We start from the raw sequence: 22785 nt of genomic DNA, 5'->3' as shown, positions 1-22785 counted from the left end.
ACGTACTTCGTACTTAGTCTAATAGAAACAATCACTAGTTATTATTGCGTTTTGTTATCCGTTCCTATGTCATTTCGAGGCTCCTCATGTCCTAACGCAAGCTCCATTCCCTTTCTAGGCTTTAAGCTCTATGTCGACAAGCAATCAAGCTGCAGGGGCATCATCCGGTCAGCATTCGCAGCCCGGATCGACCCGTGGAAGCTTCAGCGGACCAAACACTGCTCCCCAGTCGTAAGTGAAGTGTAAATTCAAATATCAACACCATTTAAAACTCTCCTCCATTTCGCAGTTTCCCTCAGCCTTTACAAGTGCCCGGATCAGGAAGCAATAGCCAGCGGAGTTCGTTCTCGGGTGCAGCGGGAACGCCACGACAGCCCAGCCCGGTAGGCCAACCGCCCCCGAATCCGTTCCTCTACGGAACTGATGTCGACTCGGTGGATGTGGCGACACGGGTCGCGATGGTGCGGTTCTTCAACTCCCAGAATACGCTGGCCAACTTTACGGAACATACGCGCACGCTACGTTTGTACCCGCGACCCGTGGTGGCCTTTCAGATTAACAGTTTCCTACGGTCCCGACCGAGGGCCTCCGCGTTCCTAAACCGATTCGCTCGGACGCAGGCTGTCGAGTGGCTCGCTGAGTGGTCACTGACCCCCACCAATGTAGCCTTCCTGAGAGTTCAAACAGGCGTCCTCGATCCCTCGCAAGTCGGCGACAAGCCGAAGTGGTACGCGCATACTCTAACGCCGATCAAATTTCCCGTTTGGGATGATAGTGGTTCCCTTAATGGAGCGTTGAAAGGCCTTCAACAGCTCGAACAGCAGCCAACGGACGAAAGTGGATCCGACTCCGAGGGGGCTGAAAGTACCAGCTCCTCGTATTCCTCGCTGAGTGACTTCGTTTCGGAGATGGTTTCGTCGGATTTATCGCCCAGCTTGCATGACGTCTACGGTAACCAACACCACGTGCACGTTGCGCCGAAAACCATGTCCTCCAATCTCGATCCGAAGCTGGTCTACCGACCGCCGAGCTCCCTGCGCTATCCCGAGGGTATGAAACCTCCCCAGCCGGAAGCTGACGATGCCGATCGGCCGGATTCACCGGCATCGACTTCATCCAGCCGTTCGGATCTCAGCAGTCCGAGCTTCAATCGAGATTCGGAGTTTGAGTTCAATCCCAAGACGCGCAGCGAAGCACAAGTTCCCGTGAAACCAGCCAAAGAGCAACAGGGTAGCTTTGAGAACGAATCCGATTCGAATTCGACTACCACACCGAAGACCATCGTTTCGAAAGAGAGCGGAGGATCGCTGGATACGACGGAGGCCAAGAAAGGTAGAGTGGGGAAAATTCCTCCCCCGTTGTCACCGAATCTTGTCAAGCAGCAAAGTGGAGGGAATCTACTGGCTAGAACTTCCAGCTCCGGTTCTACCGGTTCTAGTAGCCATCCACCGTCGCTGGGTTCTGCCGGATCGCAGCGTCAAAGCTCGCAAGGGTCACTTTTTGAGGTGCTAACATCGCAAGCAAAAGAACTGGTACGTGAAACCACACGACAAAGCAGTCAGGATGGCTTACTAGCGCACGTAGATAAGGTGAGACCGTCAGGCCTACACGGATGATCGGATGGCATGTCATTCTCTCCTTGGTTTTTGGATGTATCTGTCTTACTACCATTTCAAAAATGATTTGTTTTTCTTTTCTTCTATCTTTTTCTTTCGCATTTCTGTCGAAAACCCGTTCCCGTCGATGTTTATCCTCTCGGTTTTTGGTGTATGATTGTTTCAACCCGCAAAACACATCCCCCTTTTTTCGCTGATACGACAAACACACACCACAACTACCACCACTGCCACAACCAATACCACCACCACCACTAACATCAGTTGAAAGAACAAGCCAAGGAGCTTAAAGAGCATGCCGAAGAGGAGATGAAAATTCTCGCTCCTTTGGAACAGGTTTGTGGGAAATACGTTTGTTTAATTGGTTTTTAGTATGTACTTTAACAACGTTCGCATGAATGTAATCCTAGCTAGAGTTCTCATCTAAATTAAACCGTATTTTTTTCTAGTTAACGCTGCATGCGAAAAAAGCCGCTGAAGAAGCCTCCAAGCAGGCACTGGAAGCATCCAAGCAGGCCGCTGGGGTCAGTAAAAACACCCTCGATGATTTGACGTACGTCGGCAAATCGACGTTCGGTGATTTGACGAAAACGGCTAAGGAGGCTGCCGCTAAGAAAGGTTTGCTACATCAGACCGGTCAGCAGGGTGCGAATGCCCCCCATGGTTCCCAGACGGTGTCGCCCTCGGGAAGTACGATAGCGACCACCAACGCGTCACTGTTTTCCTCGATCACGAGTGACTTCAACGGAATTGCTCAATCGACTTCCAGCATGTTCTCCGATTTGTTCAGTAGTAAACAGAGCAAACAGAGTGGCCAACAGGCGGCGCAAGGTCGCGCCCCTGGCGCCGGAAACGTACCTCCCAATCAGTATCAGCAGCAAAGCAAGATTAAAGATAAGCTGTCCTTCGATCCTTTCCCTGGACGAAAGGGACTGGTGGAGCGAACCCCGCTGATTAGACATTCCGGTCCCAAACAGACCCAGGAGGAGATCCAACGTCTGCAGAATGCCGAACGTTCGTCTAGCAATTCGGAAAATCAAGCGTTCCTGAAAGATTTGGTTAACCAGGTACTTGCCGGCGAGGGCGTTGGCTGGCTCAAGTTGAATCGACTGAAGAAGCTGATGGAGGATGAATCGTATCGCATGCTGGTGCTGGGTAAGCTGAACCGCACCCTGGAGCGGAAGATCGGCCCGGACGATCATATAGACGATGTGGTAAGTGTCTTTGTTATGGGACGGATTTAGAGAAATTACAAAGAAAGTCTCATTCTGCAGTGCATCTCGAAACCGGTTTACAAGGGAACGCTCAAGTGCTTGCTGGCGATCACTCATGGGCTGGAGAATACGGTGGCGAACTTCGGACTGGGCGGAATGGCGTCCGTGTTTCAAATGATGGAGATTGCCCACACACACTACTGGAGTAAGGACTTGACGGACAATACGGCCGACCTGTCCACTAGCTTGCTGTCCAGTCGGGTGAGTTACTGGTGGCTTACTAACCCTTTTGAGAGGATAATTTTATTTTGTGAATCAACAGTCGGTCAGTCCGATGGGAAGTCGGGAGAATCTACGGTCGCCACAAAGTCCTGCTGAACCTGCGGACTGGAGTTCCACCGGGGGATCCCGCAAGAACTCGACCGTGCTGAACGAACCTGTGATATCGCGACGACCTTCCGAGCAGGACACCGAGAACCAATCGACGACGGAGATGTTCAAGGACATGTTGACCCAGAAGCGCAACATGCTGCTCAGCAAGTTGACTTCGTTCGACTCCGAGGTACGTACGAGAATCTGATTCGTAATCTTTATCATCGGCAATCGGCAATGAGCGTTACTGTGTTTGAGTTGCAACAGCCCACAATTGAGCTTTCGCTATTTGCTTTGTAGGCTACTGCTGTTTTTTAGTTTTTTACTTCCGATCTTTCATTTTCTCCGGTTAGTGCGTGGCCTCCAGTTGTAAATGTGTGTTTTCTTGAATGTTTGTGTTTCTTTGCTCTCTCTCAACCTCACCTTCCACCTAAAATTCACCTGGTACACAGCCCGGGGGTGGAGTTCACGGATCATCCAGTGCACTCTCGGTGGCCAGTGATGTGCTGCCCCAGCAGCAGTCCGGCAGCTCGTTGATACCGTCGATATCGTGCCGCTCGACGGTGTCCGATACGGAGTACGAGAAAGTAAGTTTCCGCTAGACCGTGGTGTGGTTGCAACTTTTTCCCCTCCCCCCGAAACATTCGCTCAACTCTTGCCTTCGTGTCTGTTTTAAGTACAACTATTGGTCGCATTGCATAGATTGAAACTGTCTGTAGCTACCGGAAGAGCGACATGAACAAATTAGTAACTGAGCTTTTGTGATACGGTCTGTGAATTAACGTCCTTCCTTTTCGGGTGTCATGATATTTCATAACGCTTTTCTACTTTCTCAGCAGCACCCGAAGGGATCATCGACTCTGAAGGATGCCAAGAAGATGGCCGGAGGACTATTCTCAGGAAAATCTTCGCTAAGCGCTGGCTTCCGGTACACCGGAGGGAACCTCATTCCAACATCGAACTCTCCATCACCCGACGCACCTCGAGTGTATCTGTTCGAGGGCTTACTGGGTCGGGAACGGTCAAACGTCTGGGATCAGATGCAGTTCTGGGAGGACGCATTCCTCGACGCAGTCAGTCAAGAGCGAGATATGATCGGAATGGACCAAGGACCGGGCGAAATGATGGAGCGGTACAAATCGCTGTCGGAATCGGAACGTAAACGGCTCGAGCACGACGAAGATCGGCTGCTGTCTACCATGTTGTACAATCTGACCGCCATTCTGGTGATGCTCAACTGCAACAAGCTGGAGATTAAGCGGAAAATTCGCCGACTGCTGGGCAAAAGCCATATCGGGCTGATCTACGCCCAGGAGGTTAATCTGCTGCTGGATCAGATTAATAATTTAGTAGGTGCAAGATTATAGCGTGGGTTTGTAATATTAACAAGTTATTTTTTTCTTGTAGCACGGTAACGATATCGACCTGAAACCGCTGGGTTCCAGATTGCTACATCGTCAGAGCTTCACCGTCCATCAGGGAGTTGATGCCACAGGTCCGCTGCGCTTTATGGAGGTTCGTGACGATGGATTGGTTCTGCGTTCGGTCAACGGAAGCATAGTGGAGCGTTGGTGGTTCGAACGGTTAGTTAACATGACGTACTCTCCGAAGACGCGGGTTCTCTGCCTGTGGCGTCGAAATGGGGGACAAACCCAACTTCACAAGTATTACACCAGAAAGGTGAGATTTTCTGAATCATAATTGGAACTGTTTGATAATCAACTTTGACTACTCACAGTGCAAGGAGTTGTACACCGCCATCAAGGAGGCCATGGAACGGGGAGGTTGCACCGGTCAGGGGCCGGAACTAGGCGGTGAGTTTCCCGTGCAAGACTTGAACACCGGTGAGGGTGGCCTGATGCAGATCTGCCTGGAAGGAGTGGGACTTTTGTTTGCCAACAGCAAGGTAGGACTAACCAAATTGTTTATTCACACTGTCTTTTTGCCGAAGTTCGTTTTTTATACTTACTCTTACTATAGTCCTTCTTAAAATATATATAAATATCTTATCTTTATCCTCTCTGTTATGGCTATTCTTGATTTCACCATTTACGTATCTGATCAGTGGTAACTGTGTCTAAAATACTCATCTTATTACTTTTAACCTACTACTAGTAAGACTTATTTTAAAAAGAAAAAGAATTCAGTTGAGCGAATAGATAATAGCGTGATTTTAGAATTTTTTGCAGAGTGAAGCAAACAAATAATGAGTTAGGTTCCATTTTTTGCACTTACACTTGCCATTATCAGTCGCAGTGACAGACTAAATGTCAAGCTTTGGTTATTGGTATTTGTGAAGACAAAAAAAAACAAATGTATTTTCTTTTCGACGATCAAATCGTTCAGATCGTAGGTGAAAATCAGGCTTGTGAATACGAAGCGTATCGAAAAACTGCAGACATTTTCCAAAATAAAATGAAAAACATTGATAAAGTTACAGTGTGATTATAATATTAGCATTATTTAAAGCTAAATTTTCATTTTTGTTCAATCGACAGTTCTTTGGTTGAAAGTTTTGCGAGGAAATTGTTACTAGTAAAGCCAAAAAAAGAAAACAAATTGGGGGTCTCACGAAGTCGTATTTTAAAATCCAAAAATTGTAGAATCCTTAAGACCTAGAATCGTAAGAATCCAAAATCTTACAGCCTAAAAAAATGCTAAAATTCGACAAATCATACATTAAAAACATGCTGAATACATCTCGATTCTTATAACCTGAAATTTAAAAGTCCAAAAAACCTGGAATACTAAAATTAGAAAATTCTCAAGTCATGATCCTAAAATTTAAAAATTCAAAATTCAATGATGCTACAATTTTAAAATTTCAAACATTCTGAAATTCATAAGTCCCAAAATCTTAGAATATCTTATTTTTTTTGAATCTTGAGGTGCTGAGAACCCATGCTTCTAAAATTCTCAACTGTTAAAATATCCAAATTCTAAAATCCTCTATAAATCCTGATATCTGTATAGATACTATTAACGAAGGCATTGTGTCGCGTTCGCTCTGGTTGAGTGGTATACGATCAATGTGACGTGCACGTTGTATGCATTTTGCTTGCAAGTTGTCTGTAATTCGCGTTCCAGATGCAATCAGCAATAATAGAGTCTTCAATCCAACAATTTCTGCTAACCTGATGGGTTAGAATCCCAAAAATGTAACAATCTCAAAGGTGAAAATTTGAGATTCTTTTAATTACTAAATACTACAATCCCAAAAATCCTTGAATCTTCAAATCTCAGCGTCTCTAAATTTAAATGCTTAAGTACCTTAATTCACGCATTCTCAAATCTAGTTTAGGAATTCAATGATTCAATCCCTAAATCTTTAACCCCCAGATCCTTTAATTCTTTAATGTTGGAATCTTGAATTAGTACAATCCTAAATAACAAAAACTCCCTAGCATTCGTAGACTCATACTTAAAAATTCCAGAGCTCCCAAACTTACGCGGGCCCATACAAATTTGGAACGCATCCCCCGCGTAAAAAACGACCTTAGTGTATAATACACAAATTTTATAGTCGCAAGTTCCAAATGTCAAAAAATATTCCAACCTTCAATTGTAAGTCTCAAAAACCGAAATTTATCAAAATAATAAGATTTTAGAGAGACTTTAAAATATTTCAAAATTATGAGGTCCTCCAATTTTGTACTAAATTCTAAAATCCTTGAATATCCGAGTCTCTAGATCCTGCAAGTGCAAGTAAATCCTTGAATTGTCATATCTGCAAATTCTTGGAACCACAAATCCGGTAACTCTTAAATCCTCAGATCTCAAACTGTTAAATATAGGAATCATTCATTTCATCCGGTGGTTGAAATCATTTCTTGAAAACCGCTATCTCTCTGTAAAACTAGGGAACGCAGAATCCCGCGGTTCCCGAAGTACTTCAGGCGTACCTCAAGGTAGCAAGGTGCCAAGGGGGAGTACTCTCGCCGCTGTTATGGTCTTTAGTGGTGGATGACCTTCTGAAAATCTTAGAAGATAAAGGTTTTGAAGTTGTAGGCTTCGCAGATGACATTGTCATTGTGGTAAGAGGAAAGTTTGACAACATAGTCTCGGAAAGAATGCAACATGCCCTAAACGTAACCCATTTATGGTGCATAAAAGAAGGTTTAAACATAAACCCTTCCAAAGTTGTAGTATAACCTTTTACTAAAAGGAGAAAACTTAACCTAATGCCAGTTAGGCTTGAGGAAAGTATTATCCAATTGCGCGAAAGGGTTAAATTTTTAGGATTAACCCTTGATGCGAAGCTTAACTGGAACGCGCACCTAGATGGTGCAATAAGCAAAGCAAGGTGAAAATTTGAGATTCTTTTAATTACTAAATACTACAATCCCAAAAATCCTTGAATCTTCAAATCTCAGCGTCTCTAAATTTAAATGCTTAAGTACCTTAATTCACGCATTCTCAAATCTAGTTTAGGAATTCAATGATTCAATCCCTAAATCTTTAACCCCCAGATCCTTTAATTCTTTAATGTTGGAATCTTGAATTAGTACAATCCTAAATAACAAAAACTCCCTAGCATTCGTAGACTCATACTTAAAAATTCCAGAGCTCCCAAACTTCAAAATGTGAACTTTCACATCCGGAAAACATAGAAATATTCAAATCTCAGTGTTTGAAAATCCTCGAATCCAATTAAAGGTGAAATTCAAAGATCTTGGATTTTTTTTGACCCCACATTAATAAATTCTCAGACCTTAAAATCCCTCATTTTTCGAATTGAATTATTCCAAGGTCAGTAAATTTTCAAATAATCAGACCTAAAACCTCTAAAGTCCGTCTAAATCCCAAAAAATCGAATCGTATGACCCCAAAATCCATCAATCTTGGGATAATAAAGTCTCAGAATCTCAGATTCTAAAAATTTATTATCGATTCGATCCTTGAAATCTCTCAATTCAAAAATTCTTAAATGCTTTAATCCTAAGATCCGAAAATCTCTGAATGTTAACATCCTTATAAATTAAGGGCAAACATCATGAAAACCTATAAATCTTAAAATTAAAGTAGTCAAAAATACCTCTATAGTCCCCATCGATACTTGTATTGGCCAAGACGCCAATATAAGTATCGATGGTTATTGGGTGGCGTGATCTACTTACTAGATTGTCTGAAGCTCTGAGTGGACCGACGGAAAATAACCAAAAATAAAAAAGAATATATTATAGTTTAAAATTGTTGAAACTCTGCAATACCAATACAGTAAGGTCCCTTTTTACGCGGGTTTTTTTACACGGGTTGCTTTCCTCCATTACTCAAAAACGGTACAAGATATCGACCTCATTTCAATCACGTTTTTTGTTTTAAGCCACGAGTAATCATATATCAGTTTTCAAAAAAAAAAATCACAATTTTTGGTGTAGATACTCAAAATTTAAAAAATTGAATTTTGGTCTCTAGATTGGCCACTATCATATTCAAACGAGGTTTTAACCTTTTAGGACGGTTTTCTTTGTTATATGTGCTACTCAAAAAAGTCGTTTTTTACGCGGGCCCATACAAATTTGGAACGCATCCCCCGCGTAAAAAACGACCTTAGTGTATTTTAATACACAAATTTTATAGTCGCAAGTTCCAAATGTCAAAAAATATTCCAACCTTCAATTGTAAGTCTCAAAAACCAAAATTTATCAAAATAATATGATTTTAGAGAGACTTCAAAATTATGAGGTCCTCCAATTTTGTACTAAATTCTAAAATCCTTGAATATCCGAGTCTCTAGATCCTGCAAGTGCAAGTAAATCCTTGAATTGTCATATCTGCAAATTCTTGAAACCACAATTCCGTTAACTCTTAAATCCTCAGATCTCAAACTGTTAAATATAGGAATCATTCATTTCATCCGGTGGTTGAAATCATTTCTTGAAAACCGCTATCTCTCTGTAAAACTAGGGAACGCAGAATCCCGCGGTTCCCGAAGTACTTCAGGCGTACCTCAAGGTAGCAAGGTGCCAAGGGGGAGTACTCTCGCCGCTGTTATGGTCTTTAGTGGTGGATGACCTTCTCAAAATCTTAGAAGATAAAGGTTTTGAAGTTGTAGGCTTCGCAGATGACATTGTCATTGTGGTAAGAGGAAAGTTTGACAACATAGTCTCGGAAAGAATGCAACATGCCCTAAACGTAACCCATTTATGGTGCATAAAAGAAGGTTTAAACATAAACCCTTCCAAAGTTGTACTAGTACCTTTCACTAAAAGGAGAAAACTTAACCTAATGCCGGTTAGGCTTGAGCAAATATCTTAAAATAACAATATAGTTCACTCTCGAATTTCCCATATATTTCCGTGAAGACAGACAGGGAACACCCCCTCTTGTGGTGAAAAAGGTAACTAAACTCATTGCACAGTGGTACAGTAAGGCAATTTAGGCGGACATAAGCTTTTCGTTGCGATTTTGGTTTGCGGTTTAAAGCCATAGTTTTTGTAAAAAGTTTTTTCTTATACATAGTCCTAGTCCTCTATTCATGTGCGAATGAAAATTAGGGTGGTCCTAAAATCAACGGAATAAAACAAAACTAACTTGTTTTTATTTGCATAAATAATTGTAAACATTCTTTGGCAAACTTGTAGACCAACTTATTCTAAGTAACTTTGTAAAAAAAAAAACTTTTTTGTAGACATCAAGTTTAGTTTCCAAAAACAGTCTTTTCGCTCTATTTTTTCAATTCAAATTTAAAAACAAAGTTTTCTTCGGTAACTTTAATCAAAAATACGCCAATTTTGACGAAAAGACATTGTCGATATATTGTACAGATGAAGAGTTTTCACTATTTCTATTTTAAGCCCTTTCGATATATTGATGTCTCCGTTTAGGGCAAACATAAATAATATTTTTTGGTATCATTTGAAAGAACAAATCTCGCGTATTTTTTTAAAAGGACCTATCTAACATTGAGAGACTCTCTTTGTTTACTTTCTCTTTGATCAATAACTATGTTATATTTCCCATATTTCATGACACTCAATGCATCGTAAGCAAGACAGTATTAAAATCTCTCGATTAAGGGAAGAAAGCTTGGAGAATATTTATAATGACGACGTAAATAACGAAACAAAGTGAGAGAGGAGAGAATCTCTCATTGTTACCTAGGTCCTTTTGAAAAATTACGCGAGAAATATTATTTAAATATTGTGAAGAAATACCGAAAGTTGCTTAAAATTAGATGATCTACAACTGTACCGATGAATGTATACATTTAATTCTGCAAATAAAAAAGTTAGTTTTTTTATTTAGCCAATTTCAGGACCACCCTAATTTTCATTTGCACATAAAAATAGAATAATATAAGAAACAAGTTCTTAGAAAAAAGTTTTACTCTACAACCACAAAATCGCATCGAAAAACTCATGTCCGCCTACATTGCCTTACTGTACTACTGTGCATTGTTGTTGAATTTCTGTGAGCGTGTGACATTCTCACACACGAAACTGAATTTACTCAATTTTACATTTAGTTGACTCAATTTCATACTTTCACAGAAAAAATATGTTGCAGACTTCGTGCGTATATTGTGTGTATGTAAAACTAACACCATTCCGGGAGTTAAATATGGATAATATAATAGATGTAGCTTATCGAGGCACGAAGAAGAAATATTCAAATAATCAGGCCACGACGTGTAAATGATAAACTAATCCCAAGTTGCTATATACGTGGTTCCCTGTGTAACTTCACTAGCTCAGAACCATAACGGGAAGCAACTACGAAATGTGCGGTCGTCAAGCTCAAGCTCAACAATCAGGCCACGAAGTGTACAATCAAATGAATGTTTCAATTTCCTCGTGGAAAAGATAAAAGAAGAAACCGCACAATGGTTGTCAATAGTCGTATATGGTTGTTGTGCAACTATTAGCTATCAATTTAACAATTCAAGTATGGATATATATAATGTTGTAATTGGTTTGAAAGCTTTATTATATTATATACAAAAGATATTCAACAAAACAAACATAATGAGTGATAACAACTGTTATTTAATGTTTAGTTTTCTTCGTTTTGAAAGTATTTTTTTGTTTTTTTTATCCCTTCGAATTTTTTGCTCTCCAGTTCTAATCTTCGTATTCATCACTTGCAGCTTTGCTTTAACCAGAATATTTATGTATTTATTAGCTGACCCGACAAACTTCGTCCCGCCTATTTTTGTGTTTAATTTAATAAATTTCAACATTCCAAGTTTATTGATTTCTTGCGATTTGTTTATATCGTTTGAAATTATTGGTTTTATCGGAATGACAACATCCTCGACTTTTGCCTTTAGTACTTTAGGCTATTATCCAAAAACCGGAGGTCACCACCCTAGATTTTAAAATGGCATTTGGAGACAATTTCTGCCCCCTGATCGTCATGCTGGTTTAAGAAACACCAATAATTGGTGTTATTGAGTCATTTCGGCTGTTTTCCAGGAATCGGAAGTCACCATCTTAGAAATAAAAATGGTGTCTGTGGTCGATTCTAGCTCCTGTGTATCATTTTGGTATCGAAGCATCTCATATTGGATGAAAATCGATCGGTTGAAGAAATACCCATATTGGGTGGTATTTGGTCATTCTCGGCAGTTTCCCATTCACCGGAAGTCGTCATCTTACAATTCATAATGTTGTCTGAGGTCGCTTCGTAGCTTCAGTGCATCATAACAATCCCGGAAATACCCATAATGAGTGTTATTTGGTCTTTTGCCACTGTTGTTAAGGAACCGGAAGTCGCCATATTGGATTTCAAAATGGCATTTGGAGACAATTTCTGGCCTCTGAGCATCATTCTGGTTAAAGAAACACCCATATTTGGTTGTATTTGGGTCATTTTCGGCAGTTTTCCAGTCACCAAAAGTCGCCATTTTACAACTCAAAATGTTGTCTGAGGTCGATTTGTGGTTTCAGCGCATCATCACGATTTCGGAAATACCCATATTGGGTGATATTTGGTCATATCTCGCTGTTTCTCAGAAACCGGAAGTTGCCATCTTGGATTTCAAAATGGTATTCAGAGACAATTTCTGGCCTCTGAGCGTCAGTCTGGTTAAAAAAACATCCATATTATGTGGTATTTGGTCATTTTCGTAACTTTTCCAGTCACTGGAAGTCGCCATCTTACAATTCAAAATGTTGTCTGAGGTCGACAAACGTACAAACCGTGGAACACCACCCAATGATTGCCTCATACATAGGCGAACTTTATTATTATAAAATATTCAGCCGAGTCCACTTCACAATAAAATGTGGATTTTTTTCAGTGTACCCATTAGGGTAATATTATTGTCAAAAGTTTCTTTTTTTGCATGTCGTGTAGAACAAAATCAGAAGTGGCGCACCTAGCGGTCGAAAAGGTGACTAACGCTTCTGTCATTTTCAATTTGTCTTCATAATTTCACGTAAGTGAACTATATTGGTATTTAAGATATTTGGCTTGAGGAAAGTATTATCCAATTGCGCGAAAGGGTTAAATTTTTAGGATTAACCCTTGATGCGAAGCTTAACTGGAACGCGCACCTAGATGGTGCAATAAGCAAAGCGGTTGGTAGGAAGTGGGGACTAAAACCAAAAACGATAAGATGGATCTACAAGTCTGTTATACTCCCGAAAATAACATACGCTTCCTTAGTTTGGTGGCCCAAAACAAAACAGGCTATAACGAGAGCAAAGCTAGCGAAGCTGCAGAGACTTGCGTGTATTGCTATAAGGGGAGCAATGCGCATCACCCCATCGAAAGCGTAGGACGCAATCCTTCACCTCCTGCCATTGCATGAATTTGTGCTACTAGAAGCGGAAAGGAGTACTCTCCGGCTCAAACGTCTGAACAATGTCTTACCGGGTGACCTTCTCGACCACCTGAGTATATTGCAACACTTCAAAAGAGGGCCAGTGATGAGTATGAACGGAGACTGGATGAAACCTATGAATAACTGCGATATTCCCTACAAGGTGCATGAAACATCACGTTCCGTCAGGGGTCAACGGTATTCTTCACGGATGGCTCAAAAATCGGTACAAAAACGGGTGCGGGAATCTTCGGTCCTGGAGTTCGGATCTCGGTGGCTATGGGTGATAGCCAACAGTATTCCAAGCAGAGATTTACGCTATAATCGAATGTGCTAACGTTTTATTAAGGAGAAATTACAAACATGCGAATATTTGCATTTTCTCTGATAGTCAAGCGACACTGAAGGCTTTATGTGCCACCAAATGCACGTCAAAAATTGTCTGGGAGTGCGTACTCTCTCTGTGGAGCCTGTCTCGTACAAACTCTGTCAATCTGTACTGGGTTCCAGGGCACTGCGGAATTGAAGGCAATGAAAAGGCAGACGAACTGGCCAAACAAGGTTCCACCTCTCAATTCATGGGTCCAGAACCCTTTTGTGGAATTTCAAACTGTACAATAAAAATGGAACTTAAATACTGGGAAGATCAACGGGTGACATCCAACGCCAAACGCAAAAATTACAAAAAAGCTATTAGAGCTCAATAAGTGGGCGCTCTGTATCTACACTAATGACTAATAACCGGGGACTGCCCGAGTAAGTATCATCTAAAAAACATTGGTCGGGTTCAAGACGATACTTGTCGCTTATGTAGCATAGAAAGTGAAACCTCGGAACATCTGCTATACAGCTGTGGTGCATTATACATGAGCAGAATCAAATTTCTCAACAAGGGTTGCTTACAACCTAGTGAAATTTGGTCTGCTAATCCTCGGAAGGTAATTGGCTTTATTAAGAACATTATACCTGACTGGGAGCGTGCCGAGACAACCGGTCATCACTCGATCAATAGTGGGGGACTGAGTATTCTATATAGCACGTATATTAAGGGGGATATACTACAATAGTTCTGAATAATGGACGCAGTAGTCTAATTCCACAAAAAGGTAGCAATGCTGGACCTTTACTGTTCTCGCTGTATTACAACAATGTCTGCCTGGCACTTTCTCCAGGATGTCGAATCGTGTACGCTGATGACCTCAAAATCTGCTATGTAGTTCATTCAGTTACTGATTGTATTAAATTACAAAAACTGATTAATATATTCAATGAATAGTGTATTTATCACCGTATCAGTAGCAGTGTTGCCAAGTGCTCCGTAATCAACTTTAGCTGAAAAAAAAGCCCCTCTCAAATACAGCTACTCCATCAACTGTCAAGATATTGAACGTGTAACGGTTGTAGAAGATCTTGGTGTTCTATTGAATATCGAACTTCCATTCCACGATCATTACAGCAGTATCATTTCCAAAGCAAATAACCTGGAATTTAAAATAATTTTCGTGATCCGTACTGCTTGAGAGCATTATACTATGCACTTGTATGCTCTATTCTTAAAACGGCGACGGTTGTTTAGAGTTCTTATTTCGGACTTTGGACTGCACCAATCGAATCGGTACAGAGAAGGTTCATCAGATACGCACTTCGGGGCCTCCCTTGGACGGATCCTATGGAGCTTCCGCCATCTATAGACAGATGCAGGTTGCTGGATATGGACACATTAAAGAAAAAAGGAGATGATATGCGTGTTGTAATCGTTGGAAAAGCGCTTTGTGGATCAATAGATGCCCCATGGATTCTAGCCAATATCAGTGTAAACGCGTTTTCCAGAATCCTTCAGCCTTTCTTAGAATCCCTTTCCATCGGACTGTATACGGTCAAAACGAATCAGTTACTGCTATGTTTAAAATTTGCAATTCTGTATTCCATTTGTTCGACTTTAATATAAGCTTAGAAACGTTTAAATGTCGATTGCGTCACCCAGGATTATTTTAATTTGTCGATTTTTAAGTTTTTTCCATGTGGATCCTGTTAACCTATAATGCTAAGTAAAAAAATGACAATTTACTTACATTTAAGGCGACATATCGTAGAGATTCTATGCCAAATCCAGAATACGCCTTCAAAAACTCGGTCTTGAGCTACTCCTCATCGACAGCATCCAATGTGTGCGAGGTCTGTCTCGAAATCTTTGCCAGACGTGCTACCTGACCAACCCCCTGTAAACTGCGTTGTTTCATCAGCTTGACAACATCAGCGTGTTTGAATACTTCGTACAGCTTGTCATTCCCCACTTTCTAGTTGCCACCGGGTATTAGTTGCAGGATTCTATGTTCGAAGCGAAGACCTTACGCGTTCGTCTATCGGCCTCCTTCCACGACCGCGATTCATTGCTGTTCGTGCGGATGTATAGCTGATTATGCATTCCGTAATAGCCCTTTACGCTGCCGTAATCCGTTTCTCCACTTCGCGGCACAATCCTAAATTCATTGGAAATCGATTGGTTTTGTCTCCTCTAGGCGCATTGCAATTTGTATAAGGATTTATATGAGAAAACAAACTTTTTTTGCATTTTCCTTTTTAGATTTTTTTTTATAATTTAAAAAAATGTTTTTTTCTGTGCTCAACCACTTTGCCGAACCCGGACGAACACATACGATTCGCATAGATTCTCTAGGATTCCTCACATTGGATTCGTGAGCGTCCTCGAAAAGGATTCCTGAAAAAAGAATCCTCAGGAATGCCCTGTATATGGCTCTAGGATTGTTAAATAAGAATCGTGAGTGGGAATCCTCCGGATCGTGTTTGCGATTCCTTTCACGATTCCGTCACTGTGTTAATCGGTATCCTGGGGATTCTTACTCAGGATTCTCTGCGTGTTAGTAAGGGAAGACACTAAAAAGCTAGCCCTAAAAAATGTTGTACCTGTCCAAAGTTGAGTATGTCGAATTAAAAGCTGAAAATCATTTTTTCTGCCAACACTGCCAGTGTACCGTCGTTAGTCTGATTTCTATCAGAAGTAACCTATGCAACATTTTGTAGATCCTATCTGCGCCTAGAATATGTCCTAAATTCGTTAACTTATTCCAACTGAGTGTATAAACTCGATACAGGATGCATACTCGACATACGACATCGACATACTCAGCTTTGAACAGCTATAGCTTCTCTTAGGAATATCCTAAATCTTCGATGTCTTCAACAAAGTAGTTAGGCTTCTAAAATACTATACTTCAACGTGATGTAATGCTTACATAAAGCAATACTGAGCTCTCTAGTGAGAATAATTGTGAGGGAAAAAATAGGTTTTTCCTTACAAATTTTCATTCAAATTTAAAGCACAATGCGCCAACCGAAGACAAAATCAAGCGACTTCCGGTATATTTAGGATTGTTTGTGGCCACGAAAAAAAAAAACAAAAAAACTAGGTTCTGGCAAATCGATCACTTTGCCCCACCCTAGTGTGAAACTGTTCATGCAAAATCTGCCACAGTTCAGCGTTGCACTGAATCGTACGCCGCCTTGAATTCTATGAATCTTGTCTTGTCGAGGATCTGTCTCAAGGTGAACCGAACCTTCCACACCATTCAACACCACTTCGAAGTGTTGCGTCCAACGCCTGGCCACCTGCGACTTATTTGTAAACAGATTCTTCTCTCCGTAATTACAAACTTAATTTTATGTGTTTACTCTGCAGCGTTTGGAATTGGAAAGAGTGAGATTGGAAAAACCGCACCAACGTGCAGACGCTGTTCAACAGCTCGATTGTTTAGGGGGTTCCATAGATCGAAACAACAGGTGTAGGGTATTGACAGTTCCAACACGTCCGCTCAATTTTCGGAACTGAATAGCCCCAGGGGGGGGGGGGGTCGATGTTTCTGGAACCAACTTACTGGCAAGTATTTGATCATCACGTTTGTGATTTGTTTACCGGTTGAGACGTAGTTTAACAGCTATACGCCCTATAATCTCCTCTCGGACTCGGACTTAATCATAGATTGATTATCTTCGTAGTAGACTACTGGTCCCACCGGTTCTTTCGCCTGTTTCCTGAGCAAATGAACCTTCCAGATTCCGTGACACACAGCGGTGCTCAAGGCCATGAGCTCTGCTTCTGTAGAAGACAGCGAAATGATAGACTGCTTCCTAGTCAAGCAGCTTACGGTGCCGCCACACTGTCCACCGGATTGTACGCCCAATCCGCATCGGTGAATGCTTCCATAAGCGGTGTTGAATCCTTCACTGAGAACACCAGACCTAAGTCCAGCGTCCCTTCAATATATCGCAGTACTCTTGGGGTGCATCTAGTGCAGTTCCGTAGGACTACAGCACACAGCTCCGATCTGGACGTCAGTGTCACGTACTTGAGACAACTGATCAATTCTCGATACGGTTTCTCAGTACGGTCGGCTTCCCTTCCCTTCCGCAGGCGACGCTTAATCGGCGTTGATGCTGGGTTGTAGTCGATCATATTGAAACGAAGAAGTAATTTTTTGAGGAATCCCCTCTGGCTGATTCGGGGAGTCCTTTCCTCCACGTCCCGATCAATCTTCATGCCAACTCAATGTGCATCATTTCAAATTCACTCGCCAAGCATTGCTTAGCTGCTTCAATCACCTTTAGTTGACGACCGACCACAAGAAAGTCATCCACGTATAGCACAAGAATAACTTGGCTGCTTCCAGATGCCAGAAACATGGATCGTTCGAGCTTCTAGTAAACCCGAGTTGCTCCACAAAGGCATTCCAAGCCTTTGATGCCTGCTTATGGCCGTACAGTGGACGTTTGAAACGAAGCACTCTTGCCTTACTCGAATCCCTCCGGCTGGGTCATAAAGATTTCTTCCTTCCTTACCTTCCCTTCGTCACCGAGATGCGCATGAGTTCCTTCATCGGCAGAAGTTTCTTGATCAGCTTCCGATCGTTAGTCAGAAGCCCCGACGAACCAGAGTCAATTATTCAACTTGTTTTCAGTTGTTTACCATGCTCACCGCTGAGAAAGGAAACATCCTTTGTCGGGTTTTCCCATGTACGCACTAGTTTATGCCGATTCCATTTTTAACTGTGTCATATCCAACACACATTCGTTGTACAAGTTTCAATCTTAATCCTCGGCTGTATTAATTCCGCACCATATTGATGTGGTTTCACACCATTAAAACTTTACGTGTATATGTTAAAAACTTAAGTCCAAAAATCTTAGCATGCTATGATTTTAGATCCAATAAATCGTAAGATCTTGAAACGCTAACATCGCAACATCTTCAAATAATTTGGTCCTTCAATTCATACTCAACCATTGAATTTTGATTGATTCAATCTCAGGATGTCGAAATCCTTATAAATAGTAGCTTAAAATCGTAAAAAAATAACTCGCAAGATTATATCTTCAATTCTTAAATCTTAAAAGATCGAAATTGCAAATCCCAAATTTTGAAAAACCTAGACCTTAAAGTTAGGATTTACTGAAATGCAAAAATCTGAAAATCCCAAACTCCTTCATTTTTAAAGACCTCAAATTCTAAAACTCGCTAAATTCTGAAACCCTAAAAGGCACATAATACACATGTACCCAATCATTTAAATCATTAAATTTAAATCATTAAACGCTACTATACTAAAATCCTAAAATCAGGTAGCAAACAATGTGCCAAATTCTCAAAATCCTAAACTTTATTCTCGAATCTCTTTGAAACCCTAAAATTTTCATATTCCTAAAATTCTAAAATACACTGGGGTCGCTTTTTACGCGGGTTGTTTTTATGCGTTTTTTCAAACGGGATATTTTCACAATAACGCGGATTATTTTTACTCGATGCGGAAGATTATTTGCACGCGGTATCAAATAGGTTTAGTATAAGTATTTCTAATCTAATCTTTTAAATGCGGTACAACCAACCGCGTAAAAAGCGACCCCAGAGTACTTTATCTTTTAAGTTCAAAATCTGAACATCCGAACAAATCTCAAAATCCTGGGATTTTTCTCTTTGATATTATGTACTTTTCTGAGTTGGGTAAGGGATTAACTCCCAAGACCTTGTTTAACGTTAGCGGTTAAAAAAATGGACAAAAACTGTCGATTTTTCATGGGTTTACCTTTGATCGTACTGACGAAACTACTAATGCATCATCAATCATAGTAACCCATGAGTTAGCAAAAAAATTGACAACTTTATCAGTCAAATTCTAACTGTGATGGCGAAAAGAAGTGTGCGCGTTCAAAGAACGGTACCCCGCCGCGTCAAAAACGGACATCGTGCGGCACTTTGTGGACGCCGGGTATGCCCGTTCCGGCTTCTACAACATCTTGACACTATTGGACAACGATCAGAGCATCGAAAGAAAGCCCGGTTTCGGACGACAAACGACCCTAAGCGATAAGAAGCTTCAAAGGATGCTGAAGAGGAAGACCGAGGGAAAAGTGGCTGAATCGCTGCGTGCACTCTACCGGGAGGTTGGTACATGCGGTAAAACAGTGAAAAAGTATCTGGAGAACATGGACATGTCAGGAAGCGGCAGTCCCGTCCACTGGTCTCGGAGCTGCAGGCAATGACGCAGCGATACCGGTTGAATAAGATGGTCAAGTCGATTTTCCCGGCGAATCGCTACGTGGCAGTGGTGATGGACGACGAGACTTATCTCACCCTGGATGGCAACGATCGTATTTTACCTCCTCACGAAGGAAGTGAGCTCCGAGGTAAAATTAATTGCTGCTGTGCCTGACAATCAGCGAGAAGGGGATGTCAAAGCCGCTCTTCTTTCGTTCCGGGTTGGCCGTGAACGGGGAAATTTATAGTACGAAGTGCCTGCCAGGAGTTGCGTTGTTCATCAAGAAATACCATAAGGGCGAAGACACGGTGCCAGATTTGACGTTGGCCAACTACTCGAAGCGATCGATGGAGCGGCTGAATATCGATGTGGTACCGAAGTTGGTGAATCCGCCCAACGTCCCCCAGCTGCGTCCCATCGAGAATTTCTAAGCAAACTTAAAGCGCAAGATCTATTGCAACAATTCTGTCGCGAAAACGGAGGAGGAATTAATAAAAAAACGAAGAAAGAGCTTAAAAACATGCCTACACGCATGTTTACGTCCGCCATGGCGAATGTTCCGGTTAACTGCCGGAAAGCCGCTCGCAAGGGCGTAGAATTTTTTTGTAAATAAGATAATATAAATACTATTTATGGGAAATTTATCCGACTCAATTATCTGTCTTATATTTTTTTTCATCACCATCTCAATAATGTCCATTTTTTTACCGCAAACGTTATATTTAAAAACATATAGATAAGTTGCAAAAGTAGGGTTAGTTATCTCGGATTGGAAAACATCCAGTTTAGCGTATTTTCTAGAGTTTTTAGATGTGAATGTTGAATCCTAAACAATGATGATCATGAACGGAGCGAGGTCTTAATACGAATTACTGTAAAAATTCACGAAATTCGATTCAACAAGATTGAAACACTTCATTACTTGGTAGCACAGATAAAAACCCAATCGTTATTGGCTAATCACACATAACGGAATCAATGTTTTCTGCAGACATTTGTTTGATGCAATTTATGATGCATTTCACAAGACCTGACTTTATCAACATTAACTAAACGTCAAGAAAGGAAAGAACAACGAAAAAAAAACATAAAACATAAAAGGTTTCGTCACTGTTCGAGAAATCGACAGCGAATCAGATGGAAACCGGAACAAGCATGAAATCAACCTGGTGTCCGTAAAAGTCATTCTTGTTTACCTACTATCAATTCATCCGGAATATCCACCTTGGTTTCGTCATGCATGCATTCGAACTCAACTCTCGGCTTATCGACGGTGGTGTGTCGATAATCCGAACCTTGTACAAAAGCTTCGATGTTCATCTCTGTTACCGTTCATCCCCAAAAAAAAAACAGCAGTTTCCGCCATTACCACCCGTTACCGACAAACTAAGAACCATCATTCTACTTTTTCTACTTTCCACTGCTTCACACACAAACAACTTGGCATCTAGATTAGTCGATGTTTTGTCCTAATAACCGACATCGAAACTCGTTCCACTGTCTTTAGCGCAAAATTACCAGAATAGAGCATCCATTAATCTAGAATATAGAACAATCTGTTCGTTTTCGTTCGTTTTCGTTCGTTTTCTCTCGCCAATTAAGCGCATCATTACAAAGTTCATTACCATCATCCTTATCATGACAGCCTCAGATTATTCGTTCAGTTATGAGAAAAATGTGGTTCGGATTTTTTGCGTTCGTAATTTTTTGTTCTAACGAAAGCCACACAGTAGGCGCAGCCCTCGCTGACACTAGGAAGTGTTAGTTTATTGGTTATGTTCTGTCTCGGTTCTGTTATGAGTTTGATTTGTTTTTCGTTGATATTCTAGTTTCTGAATTAAAATAAAATCTACTATTGCGTTACTGCAATGTTAGTCTATGATTGTTCCTCCCCTAGAGTATGATGTACAAAAAAAAACCAGACAGCCCAAACTGAATCTGAACCGGGCCGAAGCCCGTAAAACAAATCAACTTTTGAGATGGTCCTGGAGTGTTGTTATAATTTGTTTTGTTTTGAGTTTCTCTTTCACGTTCCGTTCTGGTTACTTATCCTGCCTTGTTTCGCTCTCGTCTCCGTAGTCTTACGTTTTCTTCCGTTTCGTTTCGTCTTTCCGTTCAGGAGAAATTAGCCACCCCCCTAACCCCTAAAAACTCTACGCTGAACTCTGGAAACGACCCGAAAAATACTAATCATGTTTTCATTTTTCTTTTTCTCTTTTATTCCATCTGTTTACTGTCGATTAAAACAAAAACAATGCCATCTATTGTCGCAAAACGAAAACAAACCAAAAAAAACTGAATGAAAAACCAATACACGAAAAACCGTCACCCCTGGGCGGCGATTTCTGATGTGCAAAACCGAACAAACAAAAAATCAAAACAAATAAAATAACCGTCAAACCCAATTTGCTTCCGTTTGAAAACTCGAAACAAAATGGCATCGTACAAATAACCTGTCATTCGAACAAAAAAAAATCTGTATGCATTTATTGCGGATGAAAGGACTTTGAGGTACAGTTTGATTCAATTTTTTCTTACTAGTTATTTTAAGCCAACAAAAATCTGTAACCTTCAAACTACACCACACATCTACACGAAAAAAAAAAAGTTTAAAAAAAAACCTGTCGAAACCCAAATGCAAATAAACGTTGAAAGTCAATTATTCCTTTAGCGTATATACTGGTTGTTGCAAAACTTTTGTGTATCAGATTGATAGCTTTTTTGACTTTATTGGTTTTTTTTTCTCTGTTGTTGCCGAGATTACACACTCTCCTCTCTTCTTCTTTTAGACTCGATCAAACATCCACCGATTTGAAGCACTCGAACCGTTGCTCTCTTTCGAGTGTTATAGAAGACACTTTTTTTCTTAATTTTTTTTAGTAAACTAAAGCGGTAGATTTTTCATTTGTTTATTGTTTATCGATTGGTTTTGAGTTTGTAACTGACTCTGAGTCGTAGTTGTTTTTGTAGTTGACATTAGCGATTTTTTGGTTTCGTTCAGTAGATTTCCATCCTTGACGTTCGGTTCTATTCTCTTTCTTTCTTTCTCTCTTTCACTCCTCTATCAATAGAACTATGAAAGTACCTAAAGCTAGATGTTTGATTTTTCAGTTAGTTTGTACAAATAGAAAAAGTACGAGAATCAGATGCAAACTGCATTCGAACTAGTGTGGTTTTTCTTTTCCTGTAGTTATACCGGAACTGTCTCACTACTATTTTTTCTGTTTATAGTTTATTCCGTTTCTACACTACTCTGTATATAAACT

At 40.8% G+C, this 22785-nt stretch overlaps 1 protein-coding gene across 13 annotated transcripts in view; it reads left to right on the top strand.

The window, feature by feature from the left end:
• The window catches only part of LOC129718856 (MAP kinase-activating death domain protein), an 88082-nt gene that overhangs the window by 49728 nt on the left and 15569 nt on the right, over positions 1–22785 (top strand). For 4 of the 13 annotated variants that reach the window (XM_055670010.1, XM_055670011.1, XM_055670007.1 and 1 more), the window contains 11 exons: positions 119–231; positions 290–1589; positions 1881–1952; positions 2066–2830; positions 2891–3091; positions 3153–3392; positions 3655–3789; positions 4039–4551; positions 4610–4882; positions 4941–5108; positions 22022–22030. In XM_055670010.1, the coding sequence (XP_055525985.1) occupies positions 119–231; positions 290–1589; positions 1881–1952; positions 2066–2830; positions 2891–3091; positions 3153–3392; positions 3655–3789; positions 4039–4551; positions 4610–4882; positions 4941–5108; positions 22022–22030 (3789 nt within the window). The remainder of the gene's footprint in view (positions 1–118; positions 232–289; positions 1590–1880; positions 1953–2065; positions 2831–2890; positions 3092–3152; positions 3393–3654; positions 3790–4038; positions 4552–4609; positions 4883–4940; positions 5109–22021; positions 22031–22785) is intronic. The other 9 variants (XM_055670020.1, XM_055670013.1, XM_055670018.1 and 6 more) reach the window with 7 other exon arrangements.

The sequence above is a fragment of the Wyeomyia smithii genome, chromosome 1 (genome assembly GCF_029784165.1).
Source record: "Wyeomyia smithii strain HCP4-BCI-WySm-NY-G18 chromosome 1, ASM2978416v1, whole genome shotgun sequence".
Classification (NCBI taxonomy): domain Eukaryota; kingdom Metazoa; phylum Arthropoda; class Insecta; order Diptera; family Culicidae; genus Wyeomyia; species Wyeomyia smithii.
The sequence above is the reverse complement of the archived record's forward strand: the minus strand, read 5'-3'. Positions and strand labels throughout refer to the sequence as shown.